The following is a 15,900-nucleotide window of genomic DNA, read 5'->3' on the forward strand; positions in this document are numbered from 1 at the left end:
TAATAAGTGTAAGCTCGGCTGTGAGGGTGAAAATGGTGCCACATGTCCGTGAGTCAAAGCTCTCGGAGACTATCCAGTCCAGCCTGGGAAAGAGCCCCAACTTGTGTTGTGCGCTGCCAGAGCGGTCAGTGAAGTTGTCGAATGCCATGTTTAAGTTTCCCCTTAGCAGGACCTTGGGTGGATGAGACTTCTTTTAGTAGGTTTTCGTGAACATTTGTCAAACGGTGCCAAAGGTATTAGCAAATCAAAAATTCTATTACCTATGGAAACGTGGTCCTAACTATAACAATCCAGAAGCAACATTTCCAGTGAACCCAACTAAATTTCAGCTGCATTGCCACATCCTCTCCATGTTCAAACTTAAATCAAAGGAATATGACCACCTTTAGCCTTAATTGCATAGCACATGAATGTAAAAGGCGATATTAGGGACTGAGACTGTCAGTGCTAGACATTTTTGGGAAAAGCCTTTCACTGGCACATTTCAGATTGACTTATTGTGATCCATCCATGACTTCTTTAAATTTGACATCAACAATTTTAGTACTTCGGGAAATCATCCTCCTTATAGGTGTAGAGATGCTATTTAATTAATTGAATGTTGTGTACAGCTTTACATTCAAAAGAGGGCAGCAGAACATACGCTACATGTGTTTCTGCTGAAAAATATAAGAGAACTTTCGTAGTCAGAAAGCCACTGCATTAGTCCCTTAGTCCCATTTAATTCGACCTTCTTTCTAGGTCTTTCACATGTTCAATTATTCAACCCCCAAAAGTAAACTTGCAGCTCTGCGTGCTGTATGATCATTGTTACTTACTGGATATAGGGACAACATTGGGGAAAGACCTGGCATGAGATTATTAGGATCCAATGGGCTGCTCTATTGTACAACCAAATCATGGCACCCCTCAAGAAGTTTCCCAAATATGCGGGTCACCATTATGCGCAAAGCAAAATCAGTATTATGATCTTGACCTGGAAGGAGAATCTCATTGAAGCTCGAACAATTTAGAGTGCTGCATCACTTTTTCAAGCATTGAGAGTGCTTAGTCAAGTCATGCCTTCATTGACAGAAAAAAAGAATCACACTTCTAATTGTGAAATTGTGTGCTTGTTCTCCTTTTGAGGAGCTGTCACCTGGCCGGATGTTGCACTGAAGCATAACCTCTAACAGTATTCAGGTTTTTAATTTCAGCTTTAGCGGATAGCACAATACTTAATTTTTTCCGATGTCATTACTAGACTCCTTTTGCTGCACTATGGGGGCACTGGATTGGGGGGGGTCTGAAGTCCTATGTAAGCTTCACTTTTGAATCTGTGTCCCCTAACACCAGTTTAAGATTCAACAAGTTCTGCCTGAAGCTACGATCGACTATTTCTAGGGACACCAGCATTCTTACATTTCTCTTTACTCTTGACCCAATTTTCCAGGACTCCCAACTTATTCCCTAGCAGGCCTGGTACATGGTCGTAACTGTGCAGTCTTTTCCTTTTGGCCTTTGTGTTTTTTTTGTATTATGTCAGTGTGTTTCGATATCTGAAGGATATGATATGAATAATGGGTTTTCGGTATCAGACCACAGGTCACTTCCAGGGTCTGCTGGCAGAAGTGATGATAGTTGCCGAAGAAGAGCAAGCAACCCAGAAGGAATTTTGTGGTGATTATAAAACTTTAGCAGTAAAGCCAGTGGTTGTTGTGGAAGTTCGAGTTGAGGAGGAGACTTGTGGAGTGTCTGCATTTGAAGGCGGAGAGTGGTCGAGCAGAGTGGAGTGGTGGGGAAAAGAGAGACAAACCATTGGAGGAGAGCGGATGAGAGGTGTGACCGGGTGAGGAGAGGGGAGACAAACCATTGAAAGACAGTAGGCTAGAAAAGTGGACCGGGGTAGAATGGCAAAATGAACATTGGAGGACAGTAAAAGAGAGGAGTGGAGCAGTGTGGAGAGGAGAGACAGATTGAGGGAGACTAAAGGGGGAGGAGTCAGGACACTCCTACAGAGTGGAGGAGGGAAAAGGAACACAAACGACCAACAACACTGCACCATTTCCCACACTCTGAGTGTCCACACATGTAAGTATAGGTTTTAGTAGTAAAAGTGGGAGGGAACTAGCTTGCTATGCCCCAGGGAGGGAGAGCAACTACACTGTACTTTGTTGTACCTGTACTGTATGCCGAAATCCACGTTATAATGCTGCCTGACATGGTGTACTGTTTGTTTTTATTTCTCTTTCTCTTCTCGAAAATGAATAAAATTGGTTATCAAAAGTGAGAGGAAAAGAGGGAAGTGGTTGTAAAATGTGGAATACATACTAATATTGGGGGATGGGTTAACGGAGGAGTAAGGAAAGGTTAGGAAGGGGTTTGGGAGAGGCTTAGGTAGGAACATGCACCCACCCACAAAAGAGTAAGTCCTTTCATATTCACTAAATGCACTTCTTAAGTACCACAGCCAAAAAAAGACCCAATAACTGTCATAAATGCATTTTTAGAACCACACATGGCCAACGGCTGCAATACCGTCTTCTTGAAAATAAAAGCGGTAGGGACTTAAAATGAAACCCTGTGGGAAACTATTTTAAAAGAAATTCAAGTATATAGACTTGTTACAATATAAACAAAATTAATTTAATATTAAACATTATCTTAAAATAAAATATAAATTTTCATATAATTACATTAATTGGAAATAATATTCACATCCCTTTCGCAAATTTTTAATACTTAATACTTTTTTTACTTTAAATGTGATTTTATTCAATGATGTGACATATTTGCATTTTAAATTTGAATTAATTTATTAATACTGCAACATTTTTTATATTGTTCTAAAATTAAAATAGTTATATAAAATTGATATTTATATTTTAAAATAAAATATTTTTAAGTTTAGTAAACTTTTACACTTTCCCCTTACTTTACCATATGGAGATCTTAACTCGAATGGTAGAGACCTCTACGTACATGTAAAAAGATACCGTTGGTAACTATAAACTCTTACATTTTTTACATAATGATTATATTAATTGAAATATATTTAATTGAATAAACATTCATTTTTGCTGGTTTAAAAAAACACCAGAAGTTAAAAAATTTGCATTTACATATTATGTAGTAAAAATTACAAAAAGATAGGTACAGACAATCTAAATAAATTTACAGTTTTAAAAAATATATATTGTTAGATTTATTTTTAAATTAAAGAAGGATAATAAATATGTTATTAAAATATTGTTATTTTTAAATATATATATATATATATATATATATATATATATATATATATATACATACGTTTTAACATTCAATTGTATTTATATATATATTTTAAATGTTTAAATATTATTTAAATGTAACATTATTACCTATAATGACCTACAATTTTCTATTTTAGGTCCCTGCCTCTATTTTCTATGGGAAGGTGTTGCAGTATCACCGGTTGACCACAAGTGGTGCTGGGCATACTACTGCTCCTTTTTGGATGTAGTAAGTTTACACTTGTAAATTAGGCTTCACCCCTTATTTAAGGGGTTGGACACCCGCAACTCTGAACATTTGTGTAAACTGACACTCAGAAATGGTGAATAGCCCAATGTTGTAAAGTCACTCAAAAGTGTAAGAGTATATTTATATGAGTAGATTTACTCATTTGTATTCTACCTTTGTAAATATACCCCAACATTACTTGCTAGGTAACTCATTTGCCATGTCCCTTGATACACTATTTATTTATTTATTTTAAAAGTTTTATATAGCGCTGGCTAGACCCGGCGGTATCAGAGCGCTTTACTGTTTTTCCGTCATTGCTAACTAGATGCTATAGCTTCATATTGCTCTACTTATTTGGTGTCACAAAGCTTACTCGTACTGGCATTGTTTATGTTTTTACAAACAATTATAAAGACTGTAATACCAACCAGATCTCCTGGGACTTTTTTTAATGGAGTCTGTAAAGGGATTCTAAGATCTTGGTCTCCTTCAGAAATGCTACTTACACTCCCTTCAGGCAATGTATCTTTCAAAAATATGTCTTTGCTGGGTGGCCTCCACTGCACCACAAAAATCACTTGTATTACACCTTGTTTCTCAACCTCCCAATGATACAGTTTCCTCTTTATTGGGAGAGTTGTGTAGCTTCTCCAAAAAGTAATAGTCAAGACTGGAAATAAGGTAGTGTCTAACAATGTGTGACTTTGGGCTTACTACCATTATTGGGTGCAGGTGAGCCAACTATCCCAGTCTGCACAATGTCCAAGTGTTACCACTCTCTCGAACTTCCACTTCGTCAGCTTCACATATCTGTGGTTCCTCGGGCAAGCTCCTTTGACCATAAGCGGTGGCTGCTGGGCACTATGCGTCACACTCTGTTGGTCGCAAATCCACAGGGGCCAGCATCTACGTAGACCACTGTTTTCACACCTCTTAAAGGACATCAGCTGCTTACTGCCTTCAAAAACGAGCTGCAAATTCACTGTTTGTAGTGGTTTTCAGCTCCTTTTCCCTGCCACCATGTGATTTCTGCTTTTCATCAGGTGACTGTGTGAAGGGAACTGAAATCATGTAACACACGGTGGCACCGTGTGAGTTGGCAGGTCTGCGGCCTTCCACCGATAGTGCCTCATTATAAGTGGGGTGTTCGTGAAACTGCAGGTAGGAGAGACAGTGAGCGGATGGAATGAATGGAAGAATAAAAGACGAAACTTTATGGCCCCCTAAGAAAAGAGAAATTCTCGTGGGAATCCGTCATTCTGTAGGCAGCTAAGACCTTCGACAGGAGTTTCTAACAGACCACAGGAATGTTGCTCTCGTCCAGCAAGGGCAAAATAATTCTAAACAAGAATATATATATTTTTAGCAAGATGGGACCATATGAATACCTCTAAAACCATGAGAGCTTTCTGCTAGTTCAAGTCCAACATTTCTCCCACTCTCATTACCCCCACGAGCCGAGGCAATGACTATGAATCGAATAAACACGAACACTCCCAAGTCATTTGACTAATGTTTGCTCCAAACCAGCATAGCTAATTTCCTTTGGGGCTGAAAGGAAATCCGGTTATCCGTGGTTGCGTGAGGAATGCAAGCATGCTGCGGCAAGCATTCATTTAGTACACAACGTTTAACTTCAAAGTACTGGCTTTTAAGTTTTTTTAGCGCTTTTAATAGTTGCATGCTTAGATGAGAAGTGTCCCCTCCAGTAACCCGAGCCTGTCAGATGAGGGCAAACATGCCCTACTCATTTTAAATGTGTGTGTTTACATATACACAGTGAAACGGTTATATACGACTTAATTGTATGTGCTAAAACCCGAGTATAATCTGACACTAGAATTCCCTCCACCAAACTTTCGCTACCCGAAAGGAAATTCAACCAGTGAATTCTTCTCCAGGTTTAGCACTTTCTTAAGATATTGGAGCAAATTCGATGACTATTCAACTCAAATTCGACCCCTCAGTCTCTTACAGTTTCCAACTGTATTGTGGCTTACTTGTTATATTTTTACACTTTATTCATCTACCCGTGTTCCTGGTAACTCTACAAGCATGGAGACAAAGAGTATACTCAGGGCCACTGTAATTATGCGGTAGGGGAGGACCAAATTATGCAGCATGGTTGATTAAATAATGCGGCAAGAAAAGGAAAGCATGTGGCGAAATGTAGCTCAATTTGTGATAGCAATACGTCCTTATTTTGTTATTTATACCCCGGTTAACACTTTCCTGGGCAAAGGTTTTACCCCATCGCTACCAGTTTAACACCCAAATACACTATAAACAAAGAGGACCTGTCAACGTTTTCAAAGGGACTTCCACTGTGCGCCAACACAGTAGCTGATTTTTTAGTAACTTTTGATCTGTTGGAGCTAGAAATGTTTTTTTGTTAAAATGTGCAGATTATGTAGCAGAAAATGGATTATTTGGCAAACGAGGAAAATCCATAATTATGTGGGAAACACCACAGCTGCAACATGGCATAATTCCAGTGGCCCTGAGCATATAGTTAAGGTGTCGGTCGAAAAGGAACACTATGATCTTAATTTGTTCCAACTTTATTCTGGCTTTCCTCCAAGTTCACAATTTTGTTTGACAAGTGCATTTCAAAAGGCTACCCACTACCCTTCCTTAAAGGTTTCATTGGCGTTTTGCACCAGGACAATGTCCAATGATTCACAAATGCACATTTTACATGTAAACAATGCATGTGAAACACTTGGACTTGGTCTTCTCTCTTTGCAGTTCGAGGATCAGGTTATGTCACTGATAGTCATCTTGTTTCAAAGGCACCCATCCCGGATAAGCTCCTATCAGGCTGAATCTTTACCATCACCTGTACAAAGGTTCACTGTCACCATTAGTTCTCACAGCCAATCATGTCTGTCTGTTCACAATAATTAGTGTTACAATCTGATAAGCAGTACAGAAAACTATCCTCACATAGAATCACAAAATCTCAGTTTAAATAGTTATTGCAGAACCTATGTTTCCAGCCCTCCAATCACCTGACTCTTCCACTGCTGTTGGCCTTCCTGTGGCGCCACGAGTACTAGACACTCAGAATGGCAAATGTACTTCCGCATGTACAATAACATTTCCCCGCATGTCTGGGTTAGTGCATGATGAACAGTGGTGTCCCTGTCCATCATGAGGCACCACAGAACGACAATATGAAGACTGTGAGCCCTCCTAAGGGCATACAGGGCATTCCAAAGCCCAGAGGCAGTGGATATGGAGTGAGTGGCTTCTCACTTGCTGAAGGCGGGGGGGGGGGGGCTGGCACTCTTTCTTTTTTTATTTTTTAAATCCTGGGTCCTTGTACATATCGGACTCCCAGGTGCTGCCTTGTGGCGGGGGAACTGCAGGAAGCCCACTCCCAAGCTGAGCCAGTCAGCTCTCCATGCACACACCTGTAGTATGATACACATGAGCCATTATTTCTTCTGTTTGGCTCCCACCCAACGGAAACAGTTGCTTTCCTGCTCTCACCCATGGGCGGGTACGGTGCACTTACCCTTTCTGTAAGGAGTGCGGGTAGCTTGATAGGAGGCCAGCGTGTCCCCATCCCAGACAAGCCACAGTGGGTGGACAATAAACCCGGTGATGTAATCAATTTAGTCCCAGGGGACAGTGTCCCCAGGACCCTTTACTTATGTGCTGGTCCCTGGTGACATGGGAACCCGCAAGGGCATAAATACACTCGTGGAGGGTGCCCCACTCACGTCCCACTCTCAGAATTCAAATATTGACATTGCACCAACACTCAAGCCCTGGACTACCGTGGGCGTAGTTTGTGAAAATAGGTGGGGTGTTATTCGCTCAATTTATTATTTTAATTTTCTCTCTGGAGTCCAGACTTCACAGACCTGTTTCTCTGGCCCTGTACAGCCAATTTGGAGACTTTTGAGTTAATTTTGCTCCTGATTGCCAGCCCTCACCACAAGGGGCATTTTATTCAGGTCTTCTGTCATCCAAGGGGGCGCCTTTTGTGGGGGGCAGGACTTTCTGGCTCTCGGCGACTGATCCTCTACCTTGTCTCCTGGTGCTCTCTTAGTTGTGTGGGTTTCTTGCCCAGTCCCTCCACGCCAACCAGCAGACCACCCTCTCTGCAGCACCCCCCATGTCCCACAACCCCGTGGCTACTTGCAGGGCACCTGTGTGACAGCAGAGTCAAAGGTCAAAGTAGTCCCAGGAGAAGCATCCAGGGTCTGCTAGCAGGTTCATTTCCCCAACTGTTCCTCAGATGGCGATAATGGACCGGCAACTTCAGGGCCTGGAGAGACCCATCCTAGTTCTGGGGGTCAGCTGGAGTCACATTCCATTCTTTGAAGGGACATCACATGGATTCCCCTTCCAGCTGGGCATACGTTTGCCGTCATTGCTCCCAGATCCAGTGTCTTTGCATACTATGCAGGGGTTTTAAGTGGGGGTGAAAAGCTCTAGAATCCAGGCAGCCCTGGCAAATTCTAGGATACGGCATCATCACTCCACCTAAGTCCCAAACCTCTTGCCCAGTATTCTGGGACATTCTAGTATGGTAATTTTAAATTGTCTATGGAAAGATCTTCCCTGAGAGCTTCCACTCTGCTTCTGGCTTACACAGCTGTCTGATCCCTTCCTACCAAAAGTTTAAAGATGAGCCCCTCCCGTGTTGGCTCCAAAGGTCTGGACCTACTCCTTTGTTTCTGTGGGCTTGGGCTGTGTCAGCCCGGGTGCAAAGTAACACGCTAACTAACATATACAGATGTCCTCCCTATTCCTTCCGTTCCCAGGAACTGTGGCAAGCACTGGTAATGGCTCTATTGAATGGAGAAGCCTTTGATCCTTCTGCTGAAAAGCAGACTAATTGACGTAACTCAGTAAGGAGGACAATTTTATGACAAGACCGGAGGCTCCTATTATGCTTATCTTATCTTGCTTTATTTCCCATAGCAGCCAAGATAAGTCAAAACCACAGTTCCCAGAGGGCCCAGTGAAAACAACTGGCCAATGGGAACGCAAACAGAACAAACATTGCACCCAATCATAGAACACCAGTCTGGATAACGTCACTATCTGACTGTGAGCATTCCTCTTTTCTTGCTGCTCGCAGTCAGATAAGTGACTTATCCTTGTTGCCTTTCTCGTTAAATGCTTTTCAATTAATTGGTGTTGGTTTATATCGTATATTATTGTGTATTTACTTAAATACTTGCATTGCCAGCTTATCGCTTCCTTTTCAGCGTTTTCTTGCCGCTGCCGCTTTGTTCCGCTCCGCGTCCTCGTCCTCCCCCCGCACCCCCCGCGGGCGCTGAGTTTGGTGGGTTTCAACCGCTGCGCAGTTTGCTGGTCCCGTGGTTCCCCTCACGGAGCGCGCATGTCTCCTGTTCTTTTTGCCCGCTTACCGGAGCTTGTAGCGGCTTGTGGTTCTCTCCGCTTGCACTGAAGGGAGTGTTCTGTTAGCTTCCTTCCGTTTTTCCCCCTGCAATGCGCACATTGTCTCTGCCGCATTCCGGGGCTCCTATGAGCTCAGTGGCTGCTACACTTCCCTAAAGGGAGTGTCCTTGCTGTGTGCCTCCCTCCTTCTTGCAAGTTAACCCCTTCCTACCTCATTTGTTCCCCTTCGCATATCATGCAATGGAAATTGATAGGTCTCCCGGTTCAGACCGGCAACATGAGGAAGGCGAGGCCTTCAGACAGGATTTAAACAGATTTATAAATAATTCTGTGGAGAATGCAGTGGAGACGTCCAAGAGGCGATTGTCTAAAGGCATGAGGAACTCTATGATGGGTCTGTTGCCCAAAGCACTGGCCCAGTCTGCGGGGATAGCAGAAAACGAAAGGTGGTTTCCTCTGCTTCTTTACATGCTTCCAATAATGCGTCACGTTTGAATAGCGAGGCTTCCTCGCGCTTGATTGAGGACCATGCGCCTTCCTGGCCTCCTTCCAAGGAGGGGTTGACAGGTTCAGAGGGCAAACGCAAAAATAAAACGAAGCATTCAGAGGTACCCAAAAAATTGGTTATTTCCACCTTGATGGACACAGATGACGACATGGGTGACGCAGATGACCTCTTTGACCTTTTTGATGTGTCTGACCCCCCCCTCCCCTCCTTTAAAAAAATCTAAGGCGGATTCCTTTACTTTTGAGCCTGTCATGGACTCGGAAGGTGTGCCTATGTTTGACCCTTCCACCATTCGCCATCCTAACTCTACCGAATGGTTTCCTGCCCCTCATGTTGGCGCTTATATCTCAGGCAGACTTCTTCTTCCCTTGGATTCTTCTGTTAGGTCGAGGTTTAAGTCTGGGTACCTTAAGCCCTCGTTAGCTGAGAAGGTTACCATGGTCCCTTCCATCGATCAGCCCTTGCTCACCTTTTTCTCTAAGTTCGGCAAAGACCCACGTAAAGGGGTGGACAAGGCTTGGTCCACCTGTCAGGATAAATTACTTGACGTTGTGGGTCCTTTGGCGCGTATTTTTGACTTTGCAGAAGCTGCCCATTTGGAGGACACTAATTTGTCTGCCGAAGACATCTCTATGTGGGTCCAGCGAGCTTTCTGTCTACTAGGAAACGCCAATGCCACTATCACGCATGAACGCGGCAAAGAGCTTCTTATCAAACTCGATCCCAAGTTGGCTAATTTGGGCCCTCAGGACCCAGGTATTAAAGCTAATGGACTCCTTTTTGGGGTTCTCTTGTTAAAGACCTCAGCAGGTTTGTGTCTACCTTCGCCTCCTTGGATAAGGCACAACAGTCAATCAAAAAAGTGTTTTCCCCTCGGGTTTTTGGACGGGCCGGTAGAGGCACGGTGTCGCTCTTCCGGCCGTCCCTATCACAATCAAGACTCCAGAGTTTCCTTCCATTCTGGTTCCCAAGACTACAAGCCTCAATTCTACCCACAAAGAGGCCGTGGATTCAGAGGTCGAGGTCAGAAAAATTACTACAACAACAACCAGCAAGGTACGTCTTACACCTCCTTCCCCGGTAAGAGGACATTTAAAACTTTTTCTTCCAAAGTGGTGAACTATCAGTGCAGATCCTTGGGTATTAAATACAGTTCAAGGTTATCTTATAGAGCTTCATGGGTCACAATCCCAAACTGTGTTCCCTCCTCCTCTGGTTTTCTGGACCGAAATGTTTCAGCTAATCTCTGGAGGTTCAATGCCTTCTCCAAAAGCAGGCCATCCAAGCTGCTCCCTTCGATCCCACAGGGTTTCTCAGTTCAATTTTCCTAGTTCAGAAAAAGAACAAAAATATACGTCCTGTGATAAATCTAAAATGGTTCAACCGGTTCGTGGTTTATCGCCACTTCAAAATGGAGACTATTATTCACTTAAGAGATACCCTTCGTCCAAACGATTGGATGATAAGATTGGACTTACAGGACGCATACATCTCACTGTTCCAATTCATCCTGCTCATACCAAGTTTCTTCAATTCCAATGGTTGGACGTAACTATCTTTTCACCTCTCTTCCTTTCGGTCTCTCTTCAGCACCTTGGTGCTCTACAAAAATCATGAAACCAGTGGTGGCTTTCCTGAGATCCCTTGGGAACAGACTTATCATATACTTTGATGACATTTTGATCTTGAGCATGGACACACAGCTCCTTCTGTCCGATCTCAGCACCACTCAATCCCTGCTTCTGGATATGGGCTTCCTTCTCAATCACGAAAAGTCAATGCTTCTTCCTGCCCAGAGCATCGAGTTTTTGGGCTTCCTTTTGGATTCCCCCACAGCTTCCTTCCTGCTCCCTCAATCAAAGGTCGCGACTATCAAGTCGGAGATTTCTCACGTCCTTCGGACCTAACTCATTTCCCTCAGATCTCTCGCAGGAATATTCAGTCTTCTCTCCGCTTCCATTCAAGCCATCTTTCCTGGCCACCTTCAATATTGGGCTCTTCAGCATCTAAAAATCAGACATTTACATCAAGGATTGGCCTACGGTGACATTATCGCCTTAGATCAAGAGTCTCGAGATGAACTTCAATGGTAGATCGACCATTTAGATGCTTGGAACTAGCGAACTATCTTCGCGTCTGCCCCAGATCTTGTGTTAGAATCAAGCCTGTGGGGTTGGGGCGCCCATTGTGGACCAATATCGACTGGCGTTACATGGCTTCGCGAGGAGTCGAAACTGCACATCAATTGTTTAGAGATGCTTGCAGGCTCCTTTGTGATCCAAAGCCTCTCAAAGAACAGAGTTCGATGTTCCATTCTTCTTCGAATGGATAATGTTTCTGGGGTCTGCTACATCAACCATCTCGGTGGCACCAAATCCAGTCTCTTGCAGAGTTGACAAAGACCCTTTGGGAATATTGTCTGTTGAACAAACTATCCCTGACAGCAGAGTATCTTCCGGGAGATCTCAACTCAGTGGCAGATTGGCATTCTCGCTATCTTTAAGACTCCAGCGACTGAAGGCTTCTTCCATCCGTCTTCCAATCCCTATCTCAAAAATGGGGTCCCTTTTATATCGATCTCTTTGTTTCCCGCCTCAACACTCAGTTGCCTCATTTCTTCAGTTGGCGACCGGACCCTTCAGCCCTTGCAACGGATGCTTTCCTTCAGGATTGATCCCTTCACCTTAATTATGCATTCCCTCCTTTTCTCATGATCAACAGTGTACTTTCCCAAGTACATCATCAGTCGACATCCTTGGTCATCGTGGTTCCCTTTTGGCAATCTCAGATTTGGTTCCTGTCCCTTCTGGAGATGGTGGTGGATTTCCCGGTGCTTCTCCCAGCACGCGAGGATTTACTGCTGAACCCCTTAGGTCTTCCACACAGTCTTATTCTGGACAATTCCCTGGTCCTGCCTGCTTGGAAAGTTTCCAGCATGTCCCTCCTGACCTCCTCCTTTCACAAGTGGCTTCTCTGTTTATCAGCAAAGCCTGGGCCCCTGGGACCTCAAAAGCTCACAAATCCGCTTGGTCTTTATGGGCAAGCTGGTGTATGGAAAGACATATCGATCCCTTTTCAGCCCCTCTGAATTTTGTGGTCAATTTCTTGGCTTCTGAAGCCAGTGCAGGTATGTCATACAGGACAGTCAACTTGTACAAATTCGCCATTTCTCTTAACCATTCCCCAATTGACGGCAAGCCTGTGGGCGTTCATCCTTTTATCTGCCATCTTCTGAGAGGAGTTCGGTTTTCCAAACCTCCGTTGGCTAAGTATTCAAATTTATGGGATGTTAATGTAGTTCTCAAATTGTTTTCTGATTGGCCAGATAATGTTGCTCTTTCTCTAAAAATGTTGTCAGCTAAGCTTACCATGTTACTCTGCCTCGTCTCGATCAAATGTGTTTCAGATGTTAAGGCTTTGGATATTTCCTCCAGGCAGTTTACTCCTACAGGTGTTATGTTCCACATTAAAAGGAGGACAAAGACAAATTTAAATTCAGTTTTTTATCCTTACTTCCCTTCCCATCCTAAGTTATGTGTAGGTCAATGCCTCAAGGTGTACAAACAAAGATCTTCTGACCTCAGAACATCCTCTCATTCCCATTTCTTTCCGTAAACCCCATCGTCCCGTTTCCTCTGCTACTCTGGCCCGCTGGGTTTGCTGGGTCATGTCCCTTGCGGGCATTGACGTCTCCGTTTTCGGAGCTCATTCCACCAGGGGAGCCATGGCAGCCAAAGCTTTTTGGGCGGGCTCTCGTTTGGAGGACATTCTGAGGTCAGCAGATTGGGCTAATGACAATGTTTTTCGTATGTTCTACTGCAAACCTGTTTTTACCGCTGCTTCTTTGGTGGTTGATATGCTTTAAACAAGCATAATAGGAGCCTCCAGTCTTGTCATAAAATGTAGATTTTCCTAGTAGTTTATGACGGAAAGTCTTACTTTCATTAAAGACACGGAGGCGAGTATTATCCCACCGCAACACTTTTAACCTGTATTTCTCCCTCCCTTTAGCGACTCCAGCATTGCCTCCTGCATCTTCATGATGGAACAAATCCACTGCAAGAGCGCCTTCCACTTCTCCTGGACACCTCTCCTTCCTGTTTCGATTCTTCTACAGAGATTCCTGCATTTCGCCGACCCTGGTTGGATGTTGGTCGAGACTTAAGTTCCTGGATTTTAGCCCTTTCCATTGTTTTCTCTATTGTTCCACTGTTTATTGACACTATCTTAGCTGCTCGCCAGCGAAAAGAGGAATGTTCGCAGTCAGGTGGTGGCGTTATCCAGACTGGTGTTCTATGATTGGGTGCAATGTTTGTTCTGTTTGCGTTCCCATTGGCCAGTTGTTTTCACTGGACCCTCTGGGAACTGTGGTTTTTACTTATCTTTGCTGCTATGGGAAATAAAGCAAGATAAGATAAGCATAATACTCGCCTCTGTGTCTTTAATAAAATAAAGACTTTCCGTCTTAAACTACTAGGAAAATCTACATTGTCTGGAATAAGATTCTGAGCCAGGGAAATGTGGCAATTCTTAAAGTGCCATAAGGAGTGCAGGTATGATGCCAGGGACAGTAAACAAAAACTCAGATTAGATTAAACAAGAAAAAAGAAACAAGTTGGATCTGTGGCAACGCAGCATAATGATTGTTGAGGCTCTGGTACACCTTACACTAAGTAATGGGATGAGGAAAGTGAAACCAGGAGTAATGAAGATTACGGGTAAGTAATCCAGCCATATTGAATCTTCGGTTTCGAAGGTGAACCAATCCCCGATCCCATAGGATTTACGCTTGGAACACCAGTCACAATAGTCATCACAAGCTTGAACTGCATTTTCACCTTGTGATTATCATAAAAGCACATAAATGACAATACGTTCAATAAAAGTATATCAGAGTAAAAATGCATAATTTAAGTAAAACATTCATAATCATTAAAAATATGCTAAATCCAATAAAACCATAAGAAATTGAAACAAATGAGTTAAGAAACGAAATGGCAACTCAATAAGACTATTCAAATGTGCATTTCTTGGCAAATCTGCTTGGTGGAAAAACTATCACTGTCCATACTCACGACTCTTCGCTGATTCAATTGCTGGTTGGGGCGTGCACGGGCACTTGAATAATATAAAGACTTTACTAAAGACTTTGCCCGAGGAGGCATATTACAGGAGTCATTAAAGAACTCTATTACACCCAATTCGCTAAATGCATGTTTCAGATAACCGAGCATGAGGATCCTCTCAGTATTGGCCATGGGAAGACAATTCATAATAATGGATCTTGAAAAATCCAGCAACGGTGTATGCCAGATTTTCACCAATAATAACAAAGGGGATTTTCACCAATAATAACAAAGGGGAAGTCCAATACGATCCGTAATGTACAAAAGGCCCAGTTCCAATTGGCAAAAGGATGTAAGTGTGCTCTTAGGGACCATCAAAAGCTATCTAATAAAATTCTTTTCTAGTACTTGGAGTTTACCACAATTACTGAAACCCCATACTCCAGCTTCCTAAGTAGCGATTGAGATGCATTTAGTTTTATAGAGTGTGGTCATTTGTTTGATAGGCTGGTGTATCATTTTGGAATTGAATAGTAGTTCAGGAAAAAAAGTTGGCATTTCAAAAAAATAATAAATAAAGGAAACCCTCACTTTTATCTTCCACCCTATGTCCCAGATAAATGTTGCAAAGGGAGTTTCTACCACAAAGGCTATGGACCCTGGAAGGGTTTTAAAACTTTTCTAACTTTGTAAGTTTGCTGCAGAGTGCGCCACACATGAAAAGTTAGAAAAGTCCTGAGAAAAGGAAACTTTTCTCAAACCTTAAATCTTTCTCAAAGAGGTGGTAATGTTCTGTACTGATCACTACCTTGTTTAGTAGACAGATCTTTGCACCAACATTCATTGGTGGGTTGCATGAAAACACCAATATGCTACCCAATTGGGTTACTTTCCAACATAAATCAGGATTTGCACTTGAAAGTATATCCCAAAACAACACTTTGCACCAGTGGTTTAAGCAGGGCCAGATTGGGAAACCAAAGCAGCCCTGGCAATTTGCTCGGACCAGCCCCTAGGGAAGCACTGCCTGGCCCCAGGAGGCTGCAAACGCTTGCTTGCTGCTTTTGTTACTGGGGGCCGATAATGCACCACTGCTGCAAAAATGCCCCCAGTAGCAAGACCAGCTCATGCGCTGCAAAACCGGCCCCCAACCTTCCAGCCTCCCGGGGAAACACTTGATGCCCAGTAAGGCCAATCCGGCCATTGGTTTGATTCACTTTCGTGACGCAAACGTGGCACAAAGAGCTAGTAAATCTGACTCCAAATTTCCTTAAGTACAACCACAAAAACATTTATTTAAGTTGTATAGAGTTTATTTTTGGTGCAAGTATGGAAGTAGCATCAAATATGCACATGAATGGCAATTGTGTAGATATAATGTTTTACCTGTTTGGTGATGTCATATACAATAACAGCTGCGGCTGACCCTCGATAATACATTGGCGCCAATGAGTGGAA

The 15,900-nt window shown here is 43.1% G+C and overlaps 1 protein-coding gene across 1 annotated transcript in view; it reads right to left on the minus strand.

Annotated features, from left to right (window-relative positions):
* The window catches only part of RAB31 (RAB31, member RAS oncogene family), a 321,603-nt gene that overhangs the window by 48,093 nt on the left and 257,610 nt on the right, over nt 1-15,900 (minus strand). Inside the window, exon 4 of the mRNA XM_086964939.1 lies at nt 15,829-15,900. Within this exon, the coding sequence (XP_086821065.1) occupies nt 15,829-15,900 (72 nt within the window). The remainder of the gene's footprint in view (nt 1-15,828) is intronic.

This window comes from Lissotriton vulgaris, chromosome 4_1, assembly GCF_964263255.1.
Source record: "Lissotriton vulgaris chromosome 4_1, aLisVul1.2, whole genome shotgun sequence".
Lineage (NCBI taxonomy): Eukaryota > Metazoa > Chordata > Amphibia > Caudata > Salamandridae > Lissotriton > Lissotriton vulgaris.